The 24,470-nt window shown below is 30.7% G+C and overlaps 4 protein-coding genes across 6 annotated transcripts; 1 reads left to right on the top strand and 3 right to left on the bottom strand.

Annotated features, from left to right (window-relative positions):
* Positions 1 to 1,548: 1,548 nt before the first annotated feature.
* On the bottom strand, positions 1,549 to 3,244 carry LOC108995023 (heavy metal-associated isoprenylated plant protein 35-like). Its single transcript, XM_018970480.2, has 3 exons — positions 3,086 to 3,244; positions 2,909 to 2,984; positions 1,549 to 2,537 (listed from the first exon to the last, which is right to left on the bottom strand). Exons 1-3 carry the CDS (start codon positions 3,131 to 3,133, stop codon positions 1,771 to 1,773), a joined length of 891 nt encoding a protein of 296 aa, XP_018826025.2. The 5' UTR covers positions 3,134 to 3,244; the 3' UTR covers positions 1,549 to 1,770.
* A 1,943-nt stretch (positions 3,245 to 5,187) lies between these two features.
* LOC108995007 (myosin-3-like) lies at positions 5,188 to 7,620 on the bottom strand. 3 transcript variants are annotated; one of them, XM_035692531.1, is made up of 7 exons: positions 7,314 to 7,620; positions 7,181 to 7,219; positions 6,845 to 6,934; positions 6,697 to 6,750; positions 5,785 to 5,838; positions 5,620 to 5,694; positions 5,188 to 5,501 (listed from the first exon to the last, which is right to left on the bottom strand). In XM_035692531.1, exons 1-7 carry the CDS (start codon positions 7,365 to 7,367, stop codon positions 5,382 to 5,384), a joined length of 486 nt encoding a protein of 161 aa, XP_035548424.1. In that variant the 5' UTR covers positions 7,368 to 7,620; the 3' UTR covers positions 5,188 to 5,381. The 3 variants fall into 3 exon arrangements, with proteins under 3 accessions (XP_035548424.1, XP_018826009.2, XP_018826010.2); XM_018970464.2 differs by having other exon boundaries at positions 5,188 to 5,507; XM_018970465.2 differs by having other exon boundaries at positions 5,188 to 5,507; positions 6,881 to 6,934; positions 7,314 to 7,616.
* A 3,756-nt stretch (positions 7,621 to 11,376) lies between these two features.
* Positions 11,377 to 15,147, top strand: LOC108995090 (vesicle-associated membrane protein 724). Its single transcript, XM_018970594.2, has 5 exons — positions 11,377 to 11,746; positions 13,524 to 13,665; positions 13,767 to 13,887; positions 14,511 to 14,573; positions 14,653 to 15,147. The coding sequence occupies exons 1-5, from the start codon at positions 11,557 to 11,559 to the stop codon at positions 14,800 to 14,802; spliced, it is 666 nt and encodes a 221-aa protein (XP_018826139.2). The 5' UTR covers positions 11,377 to 11,556; the 3' UTR covers positions 14,803 to 15,147.
* Positions 15,148 to 23,082: 7,935 nt separating this feature from the next.
* On the bottom strand, positions 23,083 to 23,528 carry LOC108995018 (flowering-promoting factor 1-like protein 3). Its single transcript, XM_018970476.2, has one exon. It carries the CDS (start codon positions 23,526 to 23,528, stop codon positions 23,190 to 23,192), a length of 339 nt encoding a protein of 112 aa, XP_018826021.1. The 3' UTR covers positions 23,083 to 23,189.
* Positions 23,529 to 24,470: the final 942 nt, after the last annotated feature.

Genomic DNA, 24,470 nt, shown 5'->3' on the forward strand with positions numbered 1-24,470 from the left:
TAGCTGGACAATAAAGCTCATTCTATATATATCATATCAAAAGTAAAGAATATATAGTCCACATGTTGACTACTACATAAGGGATTAGAGCACTCTCAATGACTTTTATATTATACAAAAAATGTAAATTATTTGAAAAATTGTTCTAAAAAGGAGTTCCATCTGATTATATAAAAGGAATTGTAAAATACAATTACCTACAGTAACCCGTTACATGTAGCAGGTACTGTTCATCTCATAATTTTTTTTTTATTGATATTTCATTTATTCTCTCATTTTCTTTTATTTTGATTTTTATCATATAAGCAAATTCTTTCTATTTTTCATCATTTAAAACACATATATTTCATTTTCTTCTAAAAAATATCTTGGAAATATTTTTAAACTAATTTTTTTATATTTTGATTTTATTTTTAATTTTTATTTTGCTTATGTATATTTGTTTTACATGTATAGGACTGAATTATTTTACATTGTATATAAAAAATAAATTGCAAATATAAAAAAATATATAGATATTGTAAATTTATTGGTAGAAATGAAATATTTAAAAATAATAAAAAATCATATTTAAATGATAGTGAAAAAAAATAGATAAACTAATGAATGATATATTATAAAAGTCAATAAATAAAATAATAAAAAAAAGAATTTTAATGATGTATTTTAAATGATTGGACAAAAAATCCATTGTAGTGCTTTAACTATATTATACTCAGCTCTACGAAGGTACTGTTTTTAAAGCTTATATTCGCCTTTTGTAAACAAGAGAAACAAAACGATGATAGATAGAGAGCTCGTGCCACTGCAACTGCAACTGTACAGTCTGTACCATGCACTCATTTGTTTTAAGCTGCTAGAAGCTTGGACTAAAGTCTAATGGTAGGAAAGCCTACTCGTTTGCCACTATGAACCTTATAAATCGAATGTGTATGGTTCAATTACATCCTCGAAATGTGGCCAAATCCACCCAACAAATGGGTGGTTCAATCGTCACCATCTAGCCAACACCACCCCAAAAAGGATGGCTGACAAACCACTTTTGTGGGATTGCTCTAGCTTGCACCACCCACGCCGGGTGATCTAGCCATCCTAAAAGGGTGATTGGCCAGCCATCCTATAACATTATGAACGGCTCCAACAACTGCCTTTACAACAAATCTCTTTATGGACTTAATATTTTTATTTATTTAGAGTAATGTTATATAAAGTCGTAAAATTTACAAGTGCCGTTTAATCGTTTTGAAAAAAAATAGAGTCTACTATTAAGAAATTGTCATTATTTTTTTGTGAATCTCGTATTTACTTACTTTTTTCAAAAAGATTGCGCGACGTTTGCGTATTTTACAATTGTAAATATCATTTCTCATTTATTTTTCTTTGACATTTTGCCATATATATGTCTATTGCATTCTATCTACCCGTCCTTTTATACATCTTTGACCTTATTAATATGTCTTTTGCTTATAAAATAGAAATACTAGGAGCAAACAAGAATAATTACCTTATAGGTTTCAGCTTTCAATTCACAACCAACTTAGCCCAAACAAGTCACAATACTTAAGTCCCTAGAGCTGAATTCCATAAAAATTACATACCCATTTGAGCCCAAAATACAATTCTCCCCTGACAAACATTCTAACCAACTTTGCATATAGCAATATGAGTTCCAAAATGGTTGCTTTTGTTACCAATTCTATTTATCTGAACGCAAAGTCAAAGGACTATTCCAACACTACCCACCACCGTTCGATCCCACAACAAAGTCGATCACATGATGGAACACCCATTGGCGTTTTCATCACTGAAAATCCCAAACGAATCCAACGGTGCTGCTTGCACTGCATAAATCTCGTGGTTGGCACCTGCGTACGTGTACGGTACTGATGGAACACAATAAGAGGGACCGAAACTTTGGGCAGGATGTATCATGTTGTAACTTGCAATATACTCCGGCTGAGGGTAATTTGCTTGTAGGTACTGGCATGATTGTTGACGTGTAGGGCTGGGATTTAGCGGGGGCACACCACCATCATTCATACCCGGATCATGAATTTTAGATTTCGTGCCTGCAGGCGTACCGAAGAATAGTGCACCCTGACCACTGCTCTCATTATTACTTTCATGCCCTTTTTTCTTCTTCTTTTTACCACAACCTTTTGCAGCAAGCACAGCAGCGCCATCACTTTCACTGCCCTTGTGACCCGCAACGGGCGACTCCTCACCGGCTGTATGATTTACCTGCGACTTCTCTCCACTTTTGCTTCCACTTTTTTTAGCAGAGCTATGCTTCTCTTCAACTTTCTCGCATGGATTCTCAACTTTTTGAACATTGTAATTTATGCCACTTTGTGGGTCACCATCTTTGTACTTGTTCGTTGCTCTCCCGGACTTCTTCTCTTTCCCGACCTTATTTTCTGACCAAATCTCGGCGCGTTTTCCTGTTTTAACCAACTTCTTAATCAGGGTCTCAACTCTGACGTTTCCTGTCACCGTAACTTTGTACTGCTGTGAATCAAAGGTTGTGGAAAAAACACCTGCAAAATATTAAAGAAGGTACAATAAAGGCTGTGTAACAAAAGAGAATCCCGAAAATGAGTGTATAGAGATGTATCTCCCAGATTATATGTTGGTAATACTGTTTGGATGAGTATAAAATCGAACGAAAGAACAATAAAACTTAAAGGTAATGTTTTCTGTTCTGGGCTTCACAAAAGAGAAAAACATGCCTGCATTAAGTCGGACAGTTCTGTGTAGCTCAGTTATGCTATATGTTTTCGTTTCCGCAGGTTACTCAAAAAAAAGAAAAGGTGTGGGATTTAAACGTTTCGAGTGATATATTTTTCTATTACTTCATTTTCTCAACAGCGAAATGATAAAAGGGTTTTCATATTTCTCTGTTCAATACCATCAATGCTCTGCAGAACTTTCTTGACTTTCCTCTTACAACCTTCACAGTGGAGAGAAACCTTCAAGACCCATGTCTGAAAAAACAAAGCAAGCAAGCATTGAAATGCTAAAACATGTAGCGAGGAAAGAAAAATATAAGAAAGAATACGAAGGGGGTTTGTCTTCAAGGATATACCTGATACTTCAGTGCTTCTGATGGTTCTAGAGTAGAATTTGTAGCCATTAGAGGGAGGAAGGTAAAGGTTTGAGATTGAATGGAGAAGGTAAAAAAAGAGTACCCGGGAGTATGGGAGTTTTGAAGGAGTTCAGGAAGAGACAGGAATGAATGTGAGAGAAATTCAGGTCAAAGCTGTACTCGTGTGCTTTGAACTTTGAGTTTGAAGGACTTCAATTTATGCACTCAAATTCGGGGGGAGAGTGCAAAGATAACTTATTAACTATCAAAGTATACTTTGAAAATGACAAAGGAAAACTTACGGAAATTAACTATTGGAGTGGTACAGTACTCGAAGAAAATGACTGATTTGGATATAGAAATTATCTTATTTAATTTTTTTTTATTATTATAATTTTTTTTTAATTTTATATAAAATATAATAAATAATTTTATTTTTTTTAAATTTCAAATTTTAAATAATATTTTAATAATATTTTATTCAACTCATCTAAAAATATCTCATCTCATCACACTATACAAACAAGTCTAAAAATAAATAAAGTTACAAAATTTATTAAATGAATTTAAGAAAAATGTGTAGTCCTCTAAAACAAATTATGAAAAATTATTTTATAAATTAATGTCACTTATTGTATGTTAAATTATAATTTTTTTTTAAAACTATCACAATCAAGGCATATCTATTTATAAGTTTTATTTAGATAAATGATTTAATCACAAATAGATTTTATAAAAATAAATTTACAAATTTAATTATATGTCTTAATATGATACGTTAAATTATAAAATTATTTTTATTATAAAATAGATTTAACGTATTAATTTTTGAATTTCTTTTATAAAATTTCTTTATAATTATAACACTTCTGTTTTATAAATGTCTTTTATCATAATCACTGCTATTTTTGTTGTAGATTTTACAAATTTATGGTACTCACTAAATTTAATTGTAATCGGGAGGCTAGTTGAGTGACACATGGATATATTTTATTTTGCAAGAGAAACGATAGAAATGACTTCTATATAACAACTAATTGTTTATATCTACGTAATAAAATGATATTATTTTAAATTTTATTTTTATTTTTACTTTTAATTTGATGGGTTTAAATTAAATAAAAAAATATTATTATATTTAAAATTATATATAAATTGTCAATAGATTGTAATTTTGCAATACTCGTCAGCTGCATCTTAAACCCTATTCAAGTTTTCAGGTATCGAAACCTCAATTGGTCGGTCGAGCAATCAATATGGCTTTCAACATTTGCACACGCAAGTTTCTATTTTCGCGATGCCAATTAAAATTGTAAAAAATCTTCATAATCTTCTAATATTTCTCACTCCACATTTTTTTTTAATTTTTATTATTTTTTCTTTTATCAAATATTATTATATGAATAATAAATAAATAATTTTAAATAATTTTAAAAAAATAAACTTAAAAAAAAATTTAAAAAAATTTTAAAAATTTTAAAAATTAAAAAAAATATATAAAATATAAAGTGTGGTAGAAATTATGTGTAGCAAAACTCTTAAAATTAACGCTGTGCTCAGAAAATGGTGCAAAAAGTAAGAGATTGATAAGACGAGACTGGACGGACATCACATTAATCTTTCATCTTCCAGGCAATAAATAATCATCAATGGTAGATATGGGTAGATATATGGATTAAAAATAGGGCTGCAATTACCCACCAACAATAAATTAAATCACTGCCATACGATTAGTTGGCCCCAACCAATAAAAGAAGATCCTTATAGATTTTTTATTGGTACAATTTTTATAGAAAATAAAAATACTATGAAATTTAATTTAAGTTTTCTTTTAGAAAATAAAGTCCTAAATGACTCTGATTTTAGAAATTCTATTTTTAATTTTTTAGATACAATTATGAATTGTGCAAACACTGCAAATTCAAAAAGAGTAATGTTTCCTATTAAAAACTTATTTTTTTTAAAAAAAAAGTATGTTTGCTCACTATGTAAAATATTATTTATTTAAAAAAAATTAAATTAGTCTAAAAATATTTAATTTTTTGAATAATATTATATATAATCTTAAAAATTGTAATTTCCATGAACTCCCTTCGAAAAGAAGTAGGAGACGCATTAAAAAAATAAAATTTTCATACGAGTCATAAATTTATATACTAACACTACATAACTGCAAATATCATTTCCCTATTTAAATTTCTCTATAAACAACATTGGTACAGATTCACGGAATAATGCCCATCTCCTTTTGGTGCAAAACCCAAAAAAAGGCATGCACACTCGCGAATTAAGCCATCTAGCTTTCACTTTCTTTATCATTATCGTCTTCCTCCTTGGGCAAAATACGTCCTTCCTTGTCACTTCCCTCAACCCTGCAATCTTGAGCCTGAGCATTTTTAGCATCCGTTGTGACATCCTGCAGCTGCGTCAGTCCAGGTACTGGTGATTAGTTCTGAAAACATATAATTGTACCAGAAATCTATTTAACAGATAAGCCAAAAGGCATAGGAAAAATTAGTCTAGTGATAGCTTACCCCCAAGTTTCTTAGGCTAGAAGTAACATCCTCTTGTTGCTGCTGCTGGAGAGTGGTCCTCAGTTCTTGAAATTCCTAGTTCCAATTTGATTGAGAAAAAAATTATATACATATATCTGGAAAATAGAGCTTGGAAGGCTAAATCTGGAGCCACCCACCACTTACTGATCGAAGTTGCTCTACTTCAACATTTAGTGATTTCTTGAGATCTGAAAGCTCCTGTATGAAGTAAAAAACAATTGCATAAAAAGTTATTAGTTTAGAACAAAGGAATCTCTATGAAAACTAGAAAGCAGTGAGTTCTGGTATGCCAATTAGACATTCAACTTCTGCAGGTTGATGTATTTCTAATACTGAACTCCATTAGGCTGTACCAATCACCATGGATGATGATGTTACATTCAATCCATTTGAATTAAATCATGCATATCACAAATTCATATATGTCAACCATGTTAGATATGATGTATTAATGATCAATACCTATCCACTTTGAATATAGACCATCATTCTTTAAACATGGGCAATAACAATCGGAAGAGGAATTATTAAGCCACTTCCATCTTTCATCCCTGACAATATTCAAATTGGAAATCCCAATGTCAATTTATCACATGCAAGCATCATCGATTCAAAATATGTCGACGTTGTCTGCTAATATCCTTATATATCTATTTACAAGCATAGTTGTCTACTTAATTTCAAATGATTTGTTTTATTTACATAAAGCCTACCATTTTATCAAACATATGATGTTTCTATTGACAATCCCCAACCAGATGTGTGGGCAAACCCAGCATAAGATCCAAATATCAATTCCAACACTTGTTCAAAACAGCTCTGGGTGAGAATTAATCCAGTCATAAATAAGATCCAAGTATCAAACACAGGAATATAATTTCATAGCATGTCCCCAAAGAACAAGCACCCATGTGAGCGAGCAAGATACTTTATTCGAGCAAAAATGACTATATATAAAAAATTTAGAAGACAAAAATACACCCAGAATTTTCACATCTAGAAAACAGAACAAAATAAATATGCAACCACGTGTTGTGATACCCAGCAAACACTTACATCGCGATAGATCATAACTTGAGTGTCTAACTTTGATCTCCAATTTTGCAAATCCTAATTAGCTCAAAAAAAAAAAAAAATAAATAAATAAAAAGTGGTACGCAGTCAGAACTGAAATGTATGAAACCAAGTTGAAGAAATTAACAACCATTGTTCCCACTGAGAAAGCATTGCTTAAAGTCACCTGTTTCAAACCTTGAATTCTATTAAGCAGGTCAGCCCTTGATTCATTTAGTTCCTGAGAACCAAAAAACAACTTATATTAGCAAGCTACAGCTGTTTGAAGTCCCTGTTTGGCTGCAGAGAATATCGGGAACACAGATAATAGAAATGCCCCACCCCCAATTCTCTCTTTGTTACTGTTCAACAAAAATCTAAACCTCAATCAAGCAGCGTACTAAAAAACCCATTAAAAGCAAACAAACGAAACACTGGTTATGATGGACAGATATAGAAAAAAAGGTAGGTGCGGAGTTGAAATTACCGCGATCTTTGAGCCAAACGGAGTAATATTCTCCTTCTTCTGCAAATAAAAATCACAGATCATCAAATTCATAAACAAAATAATATATCAATACAAAAACGTGGAGAGAGAGAGAGAGAGAGAGAGAGAGTACGGAGGAGAGTGGATTGGCACGAGGGAGATGAGGAGATGCATCAGAATTGGCCATGGAATTGAGGACGCCGATGAGATTTATCTGGTTTGTTTGGGGAGGGTTCTGAATTCAGATTTGTGGTCGGAGGCCTTAAACAAAGTTATCTTCAATCCGGAGAGTTTCCACCATCTGCAAGAGGTTATATATACAAGGACCCAGACGGTGGAACAGTGTGACAGAACAAAACAGTACTTCGGATTTTGAAATTTGAGTTTAAGGATGTGTTTGGGCGGGCAGTTCATACAAGTTAATGGCAGCTGCACGTTAATCTGCAGATCTAATCACTCGACCCTCTGAATGTCACAAACTCAGTATTATTCGGGACAACTGACACTAAGCTGCGTTGTTTGAAAGTCAGAAATTTGAGTTAAGTTGAGCTGATAAAATATTATTAAAATATTATTTTTTAATATTATTATTTTTTAAAATTTAAAAAAATTGAATTATTAATTATATTTTGTATTAAAATTTAAAAAAAATATAATGATGAGTTAAGAAGAGTTGAAGATCCAAACGTACTCTTAGGATGTGTTTAAATATACAAAACATCTCATCTCATTTTATTATTACAATTTTTTTAAATTTTCATATAAAAATATAATAAACAATTCAACTTTTTCAAATTATAAAATAAAAATAATACTAAAAAATTATATTCTAATAATATTTTATTTAACTTTCAACAAAATATTTCATATCATATGTACTCTCTATCCAAACCCACCCTTAGGAGTTGTTTATTTTCACAAATTCTTTTAATTCATTTCATTTCATCATTACAATTTTTTTAAATTTTCATATAAAATAAAATAAATAATTCAACTTTTTCAAATTTCAAAATAAAAATAATATTAAAAAAATATATTCTATCAATATTTTATTTAACTTTTAACTTAATCTCAATTCATATCATCTCATCTGTAAAAACAAACGAGGCCTAATATGTTTTATATATTTATCTACTAATATATTAGAAAAACATTTATAATTTAAATTTTTTATAAATATAAGTATTAACATAGTAAGGGATATGTTTACACGAGGAATATTATGTATCAGTCATTATTCACTCTCACACTTCACATTTATAATTTTTTCATAGAGTGTAGGGATATTTTTTACAAAATGTGAGATGTAGAGTGATGAATAATGACTGAGAAGAAGAATTTTTCATGTTTACATATCTATATTTAAATAGTAGAACCTCTAGGAATATTTTTAACAAGATTTTAGAGAACTTTTTTTTAAGGTTCATGGAAATGGGTGATGTTTATGAAGAAATATATGTTGTTTGAGAATAGATATATTTTTATTAGAATTTGAAAAGGCATTTTGTAAACAAAGTTCACGACCCTATGAAATCCAAGGTTAGATCGCGACTTTAGATTTGAAATGTGTTAGATTTATACAAAAATATTATAAAAACAAATTTATAAAATAATATAATTATTTTTTATACATTTGGAGGGAGTGAGTTTCAAATTTAAGACTTTCATTTTAAAAATTGAGGATTATGTCAATCAGATCATAAATTTTTAACATAAAATAATATAATTTGATATAATACGTTAGATCTATTTTATAATATAAGTTAATGAGAATACTCATCTATCTTAACGTAATGGTTTGAATAGCTTTGCAAGTGATTTACCTACCACTTTTTCAGATCCACTTGATTTTCTAAAATGTTTTAATTATGTGTATATGTCTCTCATTCCTTGTAATTGGCAAATATAGAGTACTAAACATTCAATCATTAGCTTACTACTTTATTCTCTTTAACTTTAATCCTACCTTTAAATAGATGATTAAGGAAATGGACGAATAATTAACATTCACCTTGTTACCCACTACCAAAATCCTCATGATCATATCATAACTCATGCGTTGCATCCTCATTATTTCTATCTCTAATAATAAGGAAAAAAAAAAAAAAAACAGAGCTTTACTTGAATCTACGTTTCTTTTTTTTTTCTTTTTTTTATAATTTTCTAATCTATTTTTTTTTTTTATAACTTGAATATAGAGACCTCTCTATATTAAATATTATTCTTAAGTAGTATCAACCCTAATATTAAAAAAAAATATACTCATCATCTCCATACACCACATATAATTTTTTTTTTTACTAAATATGTGTAGTAAATGGATGATGAGTAGAAGAATTCAATTAATTTATAAAGAATAAAACAAAAAAAAAATAAAATTAATGTAGTATGTGGTGTGTGGGATGATGAGTAGCAAAACCCAATATTTAATACAACAAAACTCACATATTATATTTGAGAAATGATAGTTGCAGTCGTGAGTGCACAAGCGTCACGTAATTGTTTTGAAAAAAATAAAAAAAATACGAGATCTATATGAAAAAATAATAATTTTTTAATTGTGAAACCGATTCCATTTTAAAGCGACTGTACAACGTTTGTGTACTTTACGATTGTATGTAGTATTACTTATTATATTCATATCTCTCCAAATAATATTAAAGTTATAAAAGTTTTAATTCACTCTACTTACCTATCAAGGGTAGAAATAACAGGTTAAAGAAAATGACCCATGAAAGTGGATCCATCATTCATAGGAAGCATACCTACTTTGAAGATTTGACTCAAGATAAATTTGTACCAACAAACAAAACACGAATTAATTTAAAAAAAGAAAAAAGATTACTAAAAGGAAATCAACGGCATGAAGAATTTTTTTTTTATTTTCCAAAGTTTGGGAATAATGTGATTAGGCATGAAGGAGACATCAAACCACATTCACGCCTGCTTTTGACTTATGTTTAGTTTATTATTTTCATCAATTAATGAACAACTCATGTCAATGGACCCAATCAATGAATGCATGTTTCTCCAAACCTAATCAATGGTATTGGTTAGGTTACCTCAACTCGATGTATACATACATTGTGCTGAACACAAAACAAAACATGTATTGACTCTCTAGAATGTTATAAGATCGATAAAACGAAACAATTCCATTGATTATGTTTTTTTTTTTTTTTTTTTTATTTGACACCTTTTACGACAAGAACATAGTCACTTTTTTAAGACATGGTCACACAAGAACTTGTTATAGATATAAAGAAGTACCGAGGTGATCTGAAACTGTTGAACAACTTTTCCTGCATAGATGCTGTGTAGAGAATCATATTGGCCAATCAACTCCTGGGCGGGGAGGCTTGCAGCTTGCTCCATATCCAATCGATTATCGAATGTTGGATTCGGATTGTTCTTAACTCTAACTCGTAAAGAACAAAAGGGTCCACAACCAAGATATCCCAAACACTGTGACCAATTAAAGAGAATTACAGAAACCGTAAGGAAGCCTAGAAACCTCTCAAACGAAGTGGATGACATCCAGATGCAACGGAGATAGATCTTACAGACTTGAAACCAACAGAAGAGTAATGTTACGTATAGTAGAGTGCATAAATATTGTATAATTATTTTAAAAAAAATAATTTTTTTTTTTATTTGAGTCTCATATTTATTTATATTTTTTTAAAAAAATTGCACGAAAGTTATACTGTCTACTACAACTACAAATATCATTTTTATTTATCACACAAAGCGAGAAAATGATGAAATAATGAAAGAGTAGAAAATAGTTGTATTTATTTATGAATATCATCACTCCACTTCTAGAAGATGTTAGGTAATGAAAGGCCATCTAAGTCGATCATAAATGCTAATTTTACTGAGTACAACCTTACTGTTTACAGGTTATATCACTAAAAAGAAATAATATTTACAGTCGTGATTGTGTAAGTACCGTATAGTTATTTTAAAAAAAATAAATAAATACGAGATTTATATGAAAAAAAAATTTATTTTTTTAATAATAAATCTCTTTCTTTTTTAAAATGACTATACGATACTTACATATTCTACAATTATATATAATATTGCTCTTGACTAGATGCATTCCTTCTACGTCCCCACACAGATTCTGTAGGACTTGAATTTGGTCTCTTATTTCAATAGTTTGGTTTTTGTATTGCTGCTCCTATTTGCTCATTTAAAATAAAAAAAAGAAAAAGTAAAGAAACAGGCCAAAATATCCCAGAAATTGTGAACGTAGAAAAGAATCGGAACGAGCTCTGAACTCGCTCTCTCTCTCTCTCTCTCTCTCGATCACGTCTTGCTCCATCTCTATCCTGCTTCGGAGCTAAATCATTGCATAGAGAGAGAAAACAATGAGTCAGGAATCGTTCATATACACCTTTGTGGCCCGAGGCACCGTGGTCTTGGCCGAGTACACCGAGTTTACCGGCAACTTCCCAGCGATTGCGGCTCAGTGCCTGCAGAAACTCCCTTCCTCCAACAACAAGTTCACCTACACCTGCGACCACCACACCTTCAATTTTCTCGTCGAAGATGGTTATGGTAAAATTTCCCTTTTCATTTTACTCTTTTTCTTTGAGGTGGAAGTTGAATTGCGAGAGGAAGTACTTGGATCTGGCCCCAAACACTCGCATGTATATTTTGATTTCTGGGTTCTAACTGAGGAAAATACTAAATAGTTGAAAATCTAACTTTTTGCATTCGGGGTTCCCATGTCGTTTTGTTTTCCAAGGAATTAAAGAGTCTCTTAACGTGAGCAAAGTAGTTATATTCCGGAAAACTCAATGAGCGGTACTTGTTTCTAGCCCCAGAGAGTGAATTAGTTGAGTTATTTCTGTTTGTTTTTCTATAAAAAAAAAAGTTGTTCTTTTGTAGCAGAGTTTGACGCTCTTTGAAGAGTTCAAATATTCATAATTTCTGAATACTTAATGGAAATTTAGCTTGATTCAGATGCCCGTTGTAACGTAGCACGAGTTCAACTTTTTCCCAAGAAATCGTGCTATCAAATTGCCAGCGAACACGTTTAGATGGACTGAGATTGATCGGTATTAATCTGTAGGAATTCCTTTCTTATAATAGAAGTATTAGTCTGTAGGGCTGACCTTTGTTTGATTGATTGATGGATATATCATATATGCTGTTGGGCGTGGAATGTGCTATTCGTGGGTATGAAATGAAGAAAATCAGAATAAATATTTAGGCCTCCTTTCGTTACACATATGAGATGTGAGATGAAATGAAATGAAATAAAAGTTAAAAGTGGAATAAAATATTATTAGAATATAATTTTTTAATATTATTTTTGTTTTTAGATTTGAAAAAGGTGAGTAGTTTATCATCTTGATAACCAAACCAGGCCTTAAAGTTAGCAGGAGGAGGATAATCAGGATGTGCAGTAAATCCAGGCATGCGTACACGAGTCCACGACACAAGTTTTTACCTTTTTTAATGCTCCAGTTGAACTTATAATCTCCGACCTCATGACTAAAATATTAATGCTGAAGCTTTGCTTCACTGTGGGGAAATATCCTTGTATGAGGCATCTTCTATTTTTGATTTTCCGATGAGGTTTACCATTAAGGATGCCTGTGAGGTAAGGAATTCCGTTAATATGGAACTTGTGAATGGGCTCTGTCCTGTTATGCCATTGAAGCTGAAATATAGTGGTTTTAATTATTTTACCAGTTTATGGAATAGAGAATCACATGCATGACATGAGGGAGGATTTTGTTTTTTTGGGGGGAGCGGCTGGATTGATATAAAAGCCGGATTTGTATCAAAACATTTTTCTATGTTATGAAAGTGCACTGGTTTGGTTGTCCCGCAGAGTGTCGAACCCTTTCTCATGGTATATATCCTAGGCCACGTGGCTCCCATTCTTCAACATCAGAGCATTTTTTGTTTCAGATACTGGATACATATCAGACAATGTATACCCCCCCCCCCCTTTGTATACGACACTAGATGGACCCTTACCATAGCTATATGCCTGTTTCGTAATGTCTTGTTGTCATAATTTATTTCTAAGAATCTTTTGAGTCTAAAGGTTTTCGAATCTATGTGAAGTGGCCAAAATAGTTGTGGTGGAATATCACATGCTTTTTTGTTCAGTACTTGAAGTGGTTCACCAGATCTGATGCTTGGATATTGATATGATGAATAAGGAATCTACTATTTTCTCTCGATCACATAATTGCACAGAGTGACTTAAATTAACTGGAGATGTTTTAGTTACTTAGATAAAATAGTTGAGAATTTAACCATTGAGTCTAGTTCTTAATAGGTTGACTGCCTTATTGTGGATCTTTGTGATTTGCAGCTTACTGTGTTGTGGCCAATGAATCTGTTGGCAAGCAGATATCTATTGCATTCTTGGAACGGATGAAGGCAGACTTTAGGAAAAGATATGGGGGTGGTAAAGCAGATACAGCTATGGCCAAAAGTCTTAACAAGGAATTCGGGTATGTAAGTTTGACTCTTGAATATGATGTATTAAATATCTATGCATTTGAACAGAAAATCTTGCTAGGAGGTGAAAAATAAAGCAAATTTAAGTTTACAGACCAATCATGAAAGAGCACATGAAGTATATTATTGACCATGCTGAAGAGATTGAGGAGTTGTTGAAAGTGAAGGCTCAAGTTTCAGAAGTTAAAAGTATCATGTTGGAGAATATTGACAAGGTAATAGTTTATTTTTGAATTAAAATTTGTTCTTTTTACCACATTACTGTGTATCCCTGCCTTGGTGAGGTTTCATGTCATAAAATAATACTGTACATTTGCTCAAATTTGTTTTTGGGGATTCTTTATATGATGCTTTAACCATATGCATCTATGGTTCTCTTTATGCTGGCACTAATATAGAATTCAAAACTTTTATGTGCAGTCACTTTTACGTACTCTTTGCACATTCTACTGATGTGATTGGTTGCGTCACTTGTTTTAATATAAAATAACTACTTTGGCCAACCACATCAATGGAGTACATAGAGTACGCAAAAGTGATTATATGTAGCAAAATTCAAAACAGGATCTATCTCTCTCTCTCTCTCTCTCTCTCCATGAATTTGCAAAGTTTATCAATTAAATCATCCCGTTCATACTCTGTTAAATAAACTAACGGCAGCTTTGTTGCCTCCAAGCCACTCTCCTCTAGAGTGCCAAAGACCCACCCTCGCAGGGTGGCTAGCAAATATCTCTAACATTAACTTTGCTTGCTTAAGTTGCACCATTTCTTACATTATAAGAAAACCATGCAACAGAAGCTGCATGTTACACGATTTGATTTTATATATGCGTTTCAGGCTCTTGATAGGGGGGAACACCTAACGAGTATTGCTGACAAGACTGAAGACTTGCGTAAGCAGGTAATTGGCAGAACAAGAGCAACTTTTGGCTTTATCTCTCTTCTTCATACTGAACAAGTTTCTTCTTTGGAATTTTCAGGCCCAATTATACAAAGAAAAAGGAACACAAATTAGACGGAAGATGTGGTATCAAAACATGAAAATAAAGCTGGTGGTTCTTGGAATCTTGTTCCTTCTGGTCCTGATAATCTGGCTTTCTATTTGCCATGGATTTGACTGCACCAACTAGTAGAAATTCTTCAGTACACACAGCAATGGGAACAAAATTACATAGATTCAACAATTTGTGCGCATGAACCTTGTTCTGTAATTTGGGATGTATCTTCAAAATCACAAGTGAAGTTGTGCTCAACAGTAAAGTCCAGGAATTCTTTGCAAGTCAGTGTAGGAGTTTTGTTTTGTTTTGTTTTTTTTCAGTGTTGAGAGAGAGAGAAAGAGAGAGAGCTGGGTCATGGTAGATCTTGTCAAATAATTACATCAAGATGTTATTTTGAATCCAGTATAGCAATAGTTTGTGATATTCAAAGTCCAGTTGCAGTTCCGGATAATTTATAGTTATTTGTTACATTAAATCAACCTAACATCTTGCATGCTCAACACTCAACAGCAATTGTCTTTTATCACTCGTCCTTTGTTTAGGTCCAATTAATCAATTGCTCACTCAGATTGTTTTCATACAACGAGGGACTTAGCCGAATGTATACTTCTGTTCTATTTTAACAGGTTCTGCTCCTTTTTTTTTTGGCAAGGAGATTAAGTATACATGGAATGGCAAAGATTTTAAAATAGATTCACCCAAATGGGTCAATGTGCATATGCCTCATAAGTTGATATTCACTGCAACACCAAGTTGTTTTTATAATGGGGTCCATCATTGAGCCCAAGACTAGCTAAGCCTTTAAACTCTTCTAAAATGGGCGGACATGTCCTTACTAAATACATGTTGCTTAGACATTGCAAGTGTTAGTAGTTAGTACTTCTCCCTATCATTGTTGGTCCGACAATCTGACCAATAGGGGTCCCAGTGCTCCCCATACTTTGGAGATTGTCACATTTGAAGGCAAAGGCTATAAGCTAAACCTCAATGTAAACTAAATTATGAGTAGCATCGTTCAGTGCTTTTTCATAATATTGGTGTATGCTCATGGAAAACTCTTCAGAAGTTCTTTCTAAATACGCAGATCATGTATATCCAGTGAATAGTTCTCAACACCAGATAAATGAAGAAGAAACTCAGAAAAAATTGACAAGTTTGTCACTGTTTAAGGTTATCTCATGGAAACATTTTCAGATCGAGTTTTTGTTATTCCGGCCATGGTTGAACTCATCATCGTTTGTTTTTACTGTTTATCTCAACTCATCTAATCTAATCATTACAACTTTTCTAAATTCTCACACAAAATAAAATAAAGAATTCAACTTTTTCAAATCTCAAAACAAAAATAATTTTAAAAAATATATATTTTAATAATATTTTATTCAACTCTTTAACTTTAATCTCAACTTATCTCATCTGCGAAAACAAACTAAAGAGGAAATAAAGGGTCCTTGTAATGTTCCTTGCTATACATCTTCAAATATTTATAACTAATAATATATATATATATATATATTATATAGTAAAAGTTTATAACTTTAGAGTCATCACATGCAAGTCATTGCTTGCCCACCGGCACTCTAGCTAGTTTTTAGGGTGTCTAAATGGGATGAACTTAAGGTAGGCGCCGGCCGGGAAAGCATATATACTAATGTTGTGATGGAATTGGCCTTGTTCCACTACGCGTGCAGTTTGAAAATTAGGAAAAATGTAAAACATTGATTATAAATCACAGAAATTCAAACTCTCAAGGAATATGATTCAATAATGTTCATATAGTATTTGAGGGCGGTGCTTAGAGTCTTAGACTAAACTACTAAAATATGATAGTTTCTTTTAAAAGTGACAACCTCCAAGAGGCATCCTGTCATGCATCGCATCACTTGTTTGGATTCGAAACTCACCTCAATTCATTTTATCTCATCATTATAACATTTATAAATTTTTACATAAAATATTATAAACAATTCAATTTTTCTAAATTTCAAAATAATAATAATATTAAAAATAATATTCTAACAATATTTTATTCAATTCATCTAAAACCATCTCAACTCATCTCTGAATCCAAACGATGGGGGGTACCGGGTACGTAACCTATGGAAGCATATATAATTGCATGACAAATGATTCTTCAAGCAATATTTGTCGTTAAGGCGTAAATATAAATAATAAAATCCATCGTCAAAGGTCTGTAACCTGATTGACATAAATCTCCAGCCTTCAAAATGGAGGTCTTGGGTTTGAAACTTTCTTCCTCGAATATATAAAAATGATAATAATAAAATCTATATATTCTCATCAATTTAAACTTTTAAAATAAATGATAATTTTACATGATATAATCAAAGCATTAAATGATCATAAAACTTATTATTTTTGTCATGTTAATTAAATATTGAAACCTAATGCCATTTTTTTCCACCATTTAACGTCAATGTTTCCAATCATGTGTTGGATTTAGAGTTATCTATGTTTACACGTAAAGTTGAGTGTTAAAAAAATTAATGTGTAGTGATTATACTCAGTACTAGCTAGCTAGCTAGCTCTTTCCTACCTAATTGATACCACTTTCTGTTCCTTTTAATTTCGTCAAAGAAGCATCATCTCGATCGGTATTCATTTTACATATACCATTGCCACGTACACTTGTCTTAGATCATGTGCTTGATAGAATTTCCATAAAACAATGATGCATTGGTGTACGTCATGCACCATATGGCGCACAAAAAAAGAAAAAGAAAAAGAAAGAAAGAGGAGCATAAAATCTACGTACAGATAACTCGATCTCAAAGATTGAAAGTTTTGACAAACAGTTTTTACAAAATATTGCCCAAATCCTTTACTTCTGGAGACTTCATCACAAGGCAATGTAAGTATTCAAAAAAAGGGTTTACCATGCATGCAAGAAGATTAATGTCGACGGAAAATCAAATTAGCTAGTTAAAAACTTTTAACGTACTAATGAAAAAATGAAAAATATTGAGCTGCAATGATTGAGACCTAGCTGCATGCATTCATTGGATCATGATAAGACAAGCTCTGATATTGATCATCTGTTGGTTTAAATCAAACTCATGAGAAGACAAAGAAAGATCTCTCTGACCCATCCTTTCTGGATAGGGTACTACTAGTGCTAGTACTGAAAGCTGAAAGATCAAGAGTATTACTGCAACCTGATCTGCGACTTTTTGGATGGGCCCCGTGAGTTATCATTCAGTAGTAGTAATAGATAATGAAGAACAAGCTAGCTAGCTAGCTAGCGATGACTACTGATCAATGAGATCAAGGGCATTGTAGCCCATTCAGATCAGGAATGGGTTGGGAGTAGCTTTGAATGAGAAAAGACGACTCTACAGCTGATATTTCGTGACACCTTCGATCTTAATTTGGCTTTCTTCTACAGTATTTGGACACGTGTTAATAAGTCTCTTGTATATCCACACTAGAAAGTACGTATGAATTAATTCCGGCATGCGATCTTTGTCATGAAGTGTAGATCATCAGGATCGAATATTAATGGATCATATATATATATATATATACACATCTTTCTCGCCGGCCAACCTTTCAAGCACTTCATGTTGTTTGGAAGCATTCATGCATGGACGTTTTGCTAAAAGTTTGGATTCATGCATCGTTGATTCGTTGCTGCTTCAATATAATAATCATGTGATTATTATTTTTCTGTAGTACTCCTTTTGTCCAGCATTGAACTTATTTCATTAACCAAAAGAAAAAAAAAAAAAAAAAGGTTTTCGGTTATGACTTAAAAGATACAATTAATTAATATTAAAGTATATATACTAATTTGATTAAACTTGTCGATGTAATTGGCCTGAATTAACTGATCGCTCATGTTATGATCAGTATTATAAACGCAACAAAACCGATATATAATTTCTTGCATAATTAATTAACCTGGTGGCATAGGTTGGGCAGGGGCATTATAATATTATTCCGGACAATGCTAGAGGATCGAGAATGATGTACCTGTATTGTATCGATAAGTGTAAATCTTTTTTTTTTTTAATTTTATTTTTAACAATTTTTTATATATACCTCTTTAAACCTTTTTTTTTTAAAAAAAATCAATTTATTAATATATAGTCACTTATTTGACCATTAAATAAAAAAATAAAAAAAATACAATCCTTATAGTCTACAGACAATCATCGGTTCAAGAAGCATTTTCCTATTAATGTCCCAGTTATTTTGTGGTCTCAATATTAGGACTTTCAAATTATCAATTTTGTCGCTTTACCTTTCTGAATACATTAATTATTCTTTATTTATTTTAGCTTATCTACTTTTTAAATATATTACCATTAATTAACTATATTAACTAGTACTGTTAGATCTTCAATTATAACATAATATTCATATTTAGAAGCTATATATATATCACTACAAGAAAATTATTTATTTATGACCAGTTATTTTTAATAAAATGATTATTTTTAGTTAAAATAAATATGTTTAATCATAAATAATTTTTTTTGTCATAATAAAATGATGATAAATATCTATTTTTTTTATAATGTATAACTGATAATTTGTTTTTAGTTCAGTAAGTACAAATTAAATAGTTATAATTTTCTTAACAATATCTGTGCAAGGGCCAATTAATAACGTGACAGACCTGGCCCTTTGATTAGATCATCCATACTTACTTCCCATTCGTGGAAAGTGCAACTATTCCCAAATAAAGCACATTAAGGGTACGTTTGGGTGTTGAAAAGTGTTGAGAAGTGTTGAGAATGTTTGTGAATAGTTATGAGTAGAGATTGGAGTGAGTTTGTGGATCCCATTGAGAGTATTTTACGTTGTTTGAATGTGTGAAGTATGTTGAGTTGTTGACTTTTGAGTAAGTAGTTGATAAATGTGTGGGTCCCATAAATATTATAGTGATTTTATTTTTAGTAATAAATATTATAATGATTTTATTATAGTGATTTTTTAATATTAATAAATATTATAGTGATTTTTTTTTACTTTTATATATAATAATGATAAATACTATAATGATTTTATTTTTAATTTATATATAATTGTGATAAATATTATAATGATTTTATTTATATATATAATAGTTATAAATATTATAGTAATGTTATTTTTTATTTATATATTATAGTGATTTTATTTTTAATTTATATATAATAGTGATAAATATTATAGTAGTTTATTTTTTATTTATATATAATAGTGATTTTATTTTTTATTTATATATTATAATGATGTGATTTTATTTATTATTTATATATTATAGTGATTTTATTTTTTATTTATATATTATAGCGATTTTATTTTTTATTTATATATAATAGTGATAAATATTTTTTATTTATATATTATAGTGATTTTTATTTATTTATATATTATAATGATTTTTTTTTATATTTAATAGTGATAAATATTATAGTGATTTTATTTATTATTTATATATTATAGTGATTTTATTTATTATTTATATATTATAATGATTTTATTTTTTTATTTATATTTAATAGTGATAAATATTATAGTGATTTTATTTTTTATTTATATATTATAGTGATTTTAAATATTTTTTATTTATATATTATAGTGATTTTATTTTTTATTTATATATTATAGTGATTTTATTTTTTATTTATATATTATAGTGATTTTAATTTTAATTTATATATTATAGTGATTTTAATTTTAATTTATATAATATAGTGATTTTATTTTTTATTTATATATAATAGTGATAAATATTTTTTATTTATATATTATAGTGATTTTTTATTATTTATATATTATAATGATTTTTTTTATTTATATTTAAAAGTGATAAATATTATAGTGATTTTATTTTTTATTTGTATATTATAGTGATAAATATTTTTTATTTATATATTATAGTGATTTTATTTTTTATATTATAGTGATTTTATTTTTTATTTATATATTATAGTGATTTTTTATTATTTATATATTATAATGATTTTTTTATTTATATTTAATAGTGATAAATATTATAGTGATTTTATTTTTTATTTATATATAATAGTGATAAATATTTTTTATTTATATATTATATTGATTTTATTATTTATTTATATATTATAGTGATTTTATTTTTTATTTATATATTATAGAGATTTTATGTTTTATTTATATATAATAGTGATAAATATTTTTTTGTTTATATATTATAGTGATTTTTTATTATTTATATATTATAATGATTTTTTTATTTATATTTAATAGTGATAAATATTATAGTGATTTTATTTTTTATTTATATATAATAGTGATAAATATTTTTTATTTATATATTATAGTGTTTTTATTTTTTATTTATATATTATAGTGATTTTATTTATTTATATATTATAACGATTTTTTTTATTTATATTTAATAGTTATAAATATTATAGTGATTTTATTTTTTATTTATATATAATAGTGATAAGTATTATAGAATGTTTGTGAATAGTTATGAGTAGAGATTGAAGTGAGTTTGTGAGTCCCATTAAGAGTATTTTAAGTTGTTTGGTATGTGAAGTATTTTCAAAAGTACGAGAATACTTAAAAAGTGTTGAGGACACTTAGTCACCCAAACACAGCCTAATTGCCATGTCCACGAGATAAAATTAGGGATTTCAAATTGAGTTAACGGGTCATGTTTGTGTCGTGTCAAAATATATATATATATATATATTATACTATATAGGTTAACTCTAATATGATCTATTAAGTTTATCGTGTCAAAATCTTAAATCCTAGCACGACCCATTAACATAATGGGTCTTGTCGTGTCAATCCGTTTTGACCTATTTATGTCAATGAGTTGAACAGACCTAAAATTAACCCGTTTAATCTAGTTAAGTTTAGCAGAATTTTATATAAATGTTAAAATTATAATATCTATAAAAAAAAATATAAAACTAACTACAAGTCTAAAATTACAATCTAAATAATAAAAATATCGAAATTAAAATCTCAACAATTTTATTTTTTAGGTATAAGGGTATAATTATAATTTTAACTTTCTTAACGGGTCAAAACGGATTGACCGGTTATCAATCCGTTAAGCTATCGTGTCCTAACGGGTCAATCCGTTTTGACCTGAACTTATTAAGGCTAAACACTAATCTATTTTATCGTGTTCTATTCGTATTAGGTTAACGGATTGTGTCACATATTGACATCACTAAATAAAATCTAATTGCTAGCTCGCTCGATCTACTTCACGACAAGTAAAAATAACGCAACTTTTCTAGTTTTACGTCATCATCCATATTCCAGTTTGGAGATCTCAGGTCATGCTCTTATAATTCAAAGAATTAGAGAGATCAGAATATGCGAATTACTAGTCTTCCTCTCTTCTCCATTAGATCAAGATAGCTAGATATATATATAGATCACTTGTCGGCCACTTGAGTATCAACACGTACGTCGCAGAACAACCCTTTTGAAGCAATGGCTCCACGAAAAGTGACCCCATACTCTTCTTGCCTCCCACATTCTTTTATGGACAATGCTAGAGTGACCGCTTGAGCTCCAGCTGGGAAGCTCTTCTAACGTGTGTTTTTTATATGTTTTTTTTAAGTTATATTTTACATAAAAATTTTAATATTTTTTAATATTTAAAAAAAATAAAATAAATTTAGAATATCATTAAAAAACTTTCTTAATTAGAAAGTAAAAAAAAAAAATCATTAAAAAATACTTCCTTAATCACATGATTTTTTTATTTCATGATTAGGAAGTATATTTTAATGATGTTGTGAATTTTTTTTTTTAAATATTTAAATTATTAAAAAGATTTATATAAAAAAACATATACTGGAGCCTAGCAGAAGTCCCCAGCGGTGGCTATATCATTATTCTTCTTTTATTTTATATGCCAACAACTACAATGAAACCTCTGATTTAATGCTATGAGTGTATGAGCCAAAGAAAATTCTCTTAATTCATGCCCCCACCCAACTCATGCTATATAGATATTGTACATGCATGCATTTGATCAATATTCCACAACTTTTGTTCTTTATTAATTTGAGTTTTCTTTAACAAGCATTCCAATGAATATTTAGAACTACACGTTCATATTATATATTAAGCAAAGAAGTCAACACGATTAATTGCCATATGTCTTCTCAGAAAAAAAATGGGGACGAAAGAAAAACAACCAAATTTCCAATATTCCATGCACAAAGAGATTAGTACTAAAAGAGTTTACAGATCCTTAACGGGCAATATTGCTCACCAAGCAGATGACCGGCCGGCCTTAAACTACATATGGATAGCTTCCCTGTTTGAGTGCAAACTCGACCTAAATGATCGATCATTTAGGGACAAAAAAACACCATATATGTAAAACATAGACCAAATAAACTAGACCGACGTATATAATCCAAGAAATTAGCTGTTACATATGATATGAGTACGTAGACATCAGAGGCAATCAAGAAATTGCATTCAAACAGGAGCAAACCAAACCACGAAGCTAGCGCAGGGGACAATAAGTACTGCTACTACTACTACATATCCCTTACTTCAAACATGTTGCGGTTTTTGACGACGATGTCGTACATGTGCATGGACTTGAACCTGTTGAAATCCTTGGGGAGAGAGATGAGGTGGACTGTAGCTCGTCTGTGGAACTGAAAGATGTCCGCGTCCTCGTAGTACGGTTCCCACCCAAGCGACAACAACTTGCGCTCAAGGACTGCATAGGAGGTGATGACTTCCTCGCTAGGAGTGTGAACCAGCACCTTGCGCCGAGCATTTGAACCTTGCCGGCTTCCGTCCAACGATTCGGCCGAAGGGTTCTCAACCAGGCGAACAACCCCGCTCTTGAAAACCCAAACACCAGACATTTCTTTTTTCTATAGAGAGAGAGAGAGAGAGTGGGGGAAACGACCAGTGAGAATATTTATGATCAGCTTGTTAGCTTGGAGATGGAGCAGTCGAGTAGGGTATTTATATAGGTGTGAAATCAGTGTGACATATATATATATATATAATATTATAATGTATGTTATTTGGATTTTTTAATGTATGGGTATATATGTTTTGGTGAAGGTACAGTAGCTAGGTCATATGTAGGGTCCAATTAGCTAGGGAGAGGTTCCAGAGGATACATTCGGGGTCAGGTCACTTTTTGATCGATCACATTACAATATTTACTAGGGCTGTGCAAAAAGTTGGATGGGCTGATTAACCCGTCCGACAAGATTGGATCCGACCCGATAAAGTCGGGTTGAAACCAATAATCGGTTTCGATGTTGTCGGATCTGATGAATGTCGGGCCATAATTTGCAACCCGTCGATTTAACTTCTCTTTTACTTCTACACGAACCCTAGCCCCTGCGTCTTCTCCTTACCTGTTCATGCTCTGTTCCCCATTCGCATGAGTTGGTTTTGGATCTACGAAGCAAGCCAGCGAGATGTCATCACAACCTTCCTTGAATATTATTGTCTTCTTCTTTGTCATCCTTTGGTCTCCGTTTTAGACAAATCCATTTCTTCGTTTTAGTCTATTCCAAAAATCTCTAATCTCTGTTTGTGGGTTTGGTCTTGGCCATGAGAAACAGTGGGGTTTGGGGGGATTGAAATTGAAACCCTTTTCTACTGAGGCAATGTGAGAGATTTGGGGTGAGAGTGAGAGGAAAAACACTTTACAAAATAGCCCTATAATGGTGGAAGCCATTTCTGAAGCAGCTGCTTCCACTAACCCCAAAACCATTTCCCAACAAGAAGAAGAACAACAAACCCATCTGCAAAGACCCCCTCTGCTATCAACGGTTTTATATTTTGGT

The sequence above is a fragment of the Juglans regia genome, chromosome 7, assembly GCF_001411555.2.
Source record: "Juglans regia cultivar Chandler chromosome 7, Walnut 2.0, whole genome shotgun sequence".
NCBI classification, from domain to species: Eukaryota; Viridiplantae; Streptophyta; class Magnoliopsida; order Fagales; family Juglandaceae; genus Juglans; species Juglans regia.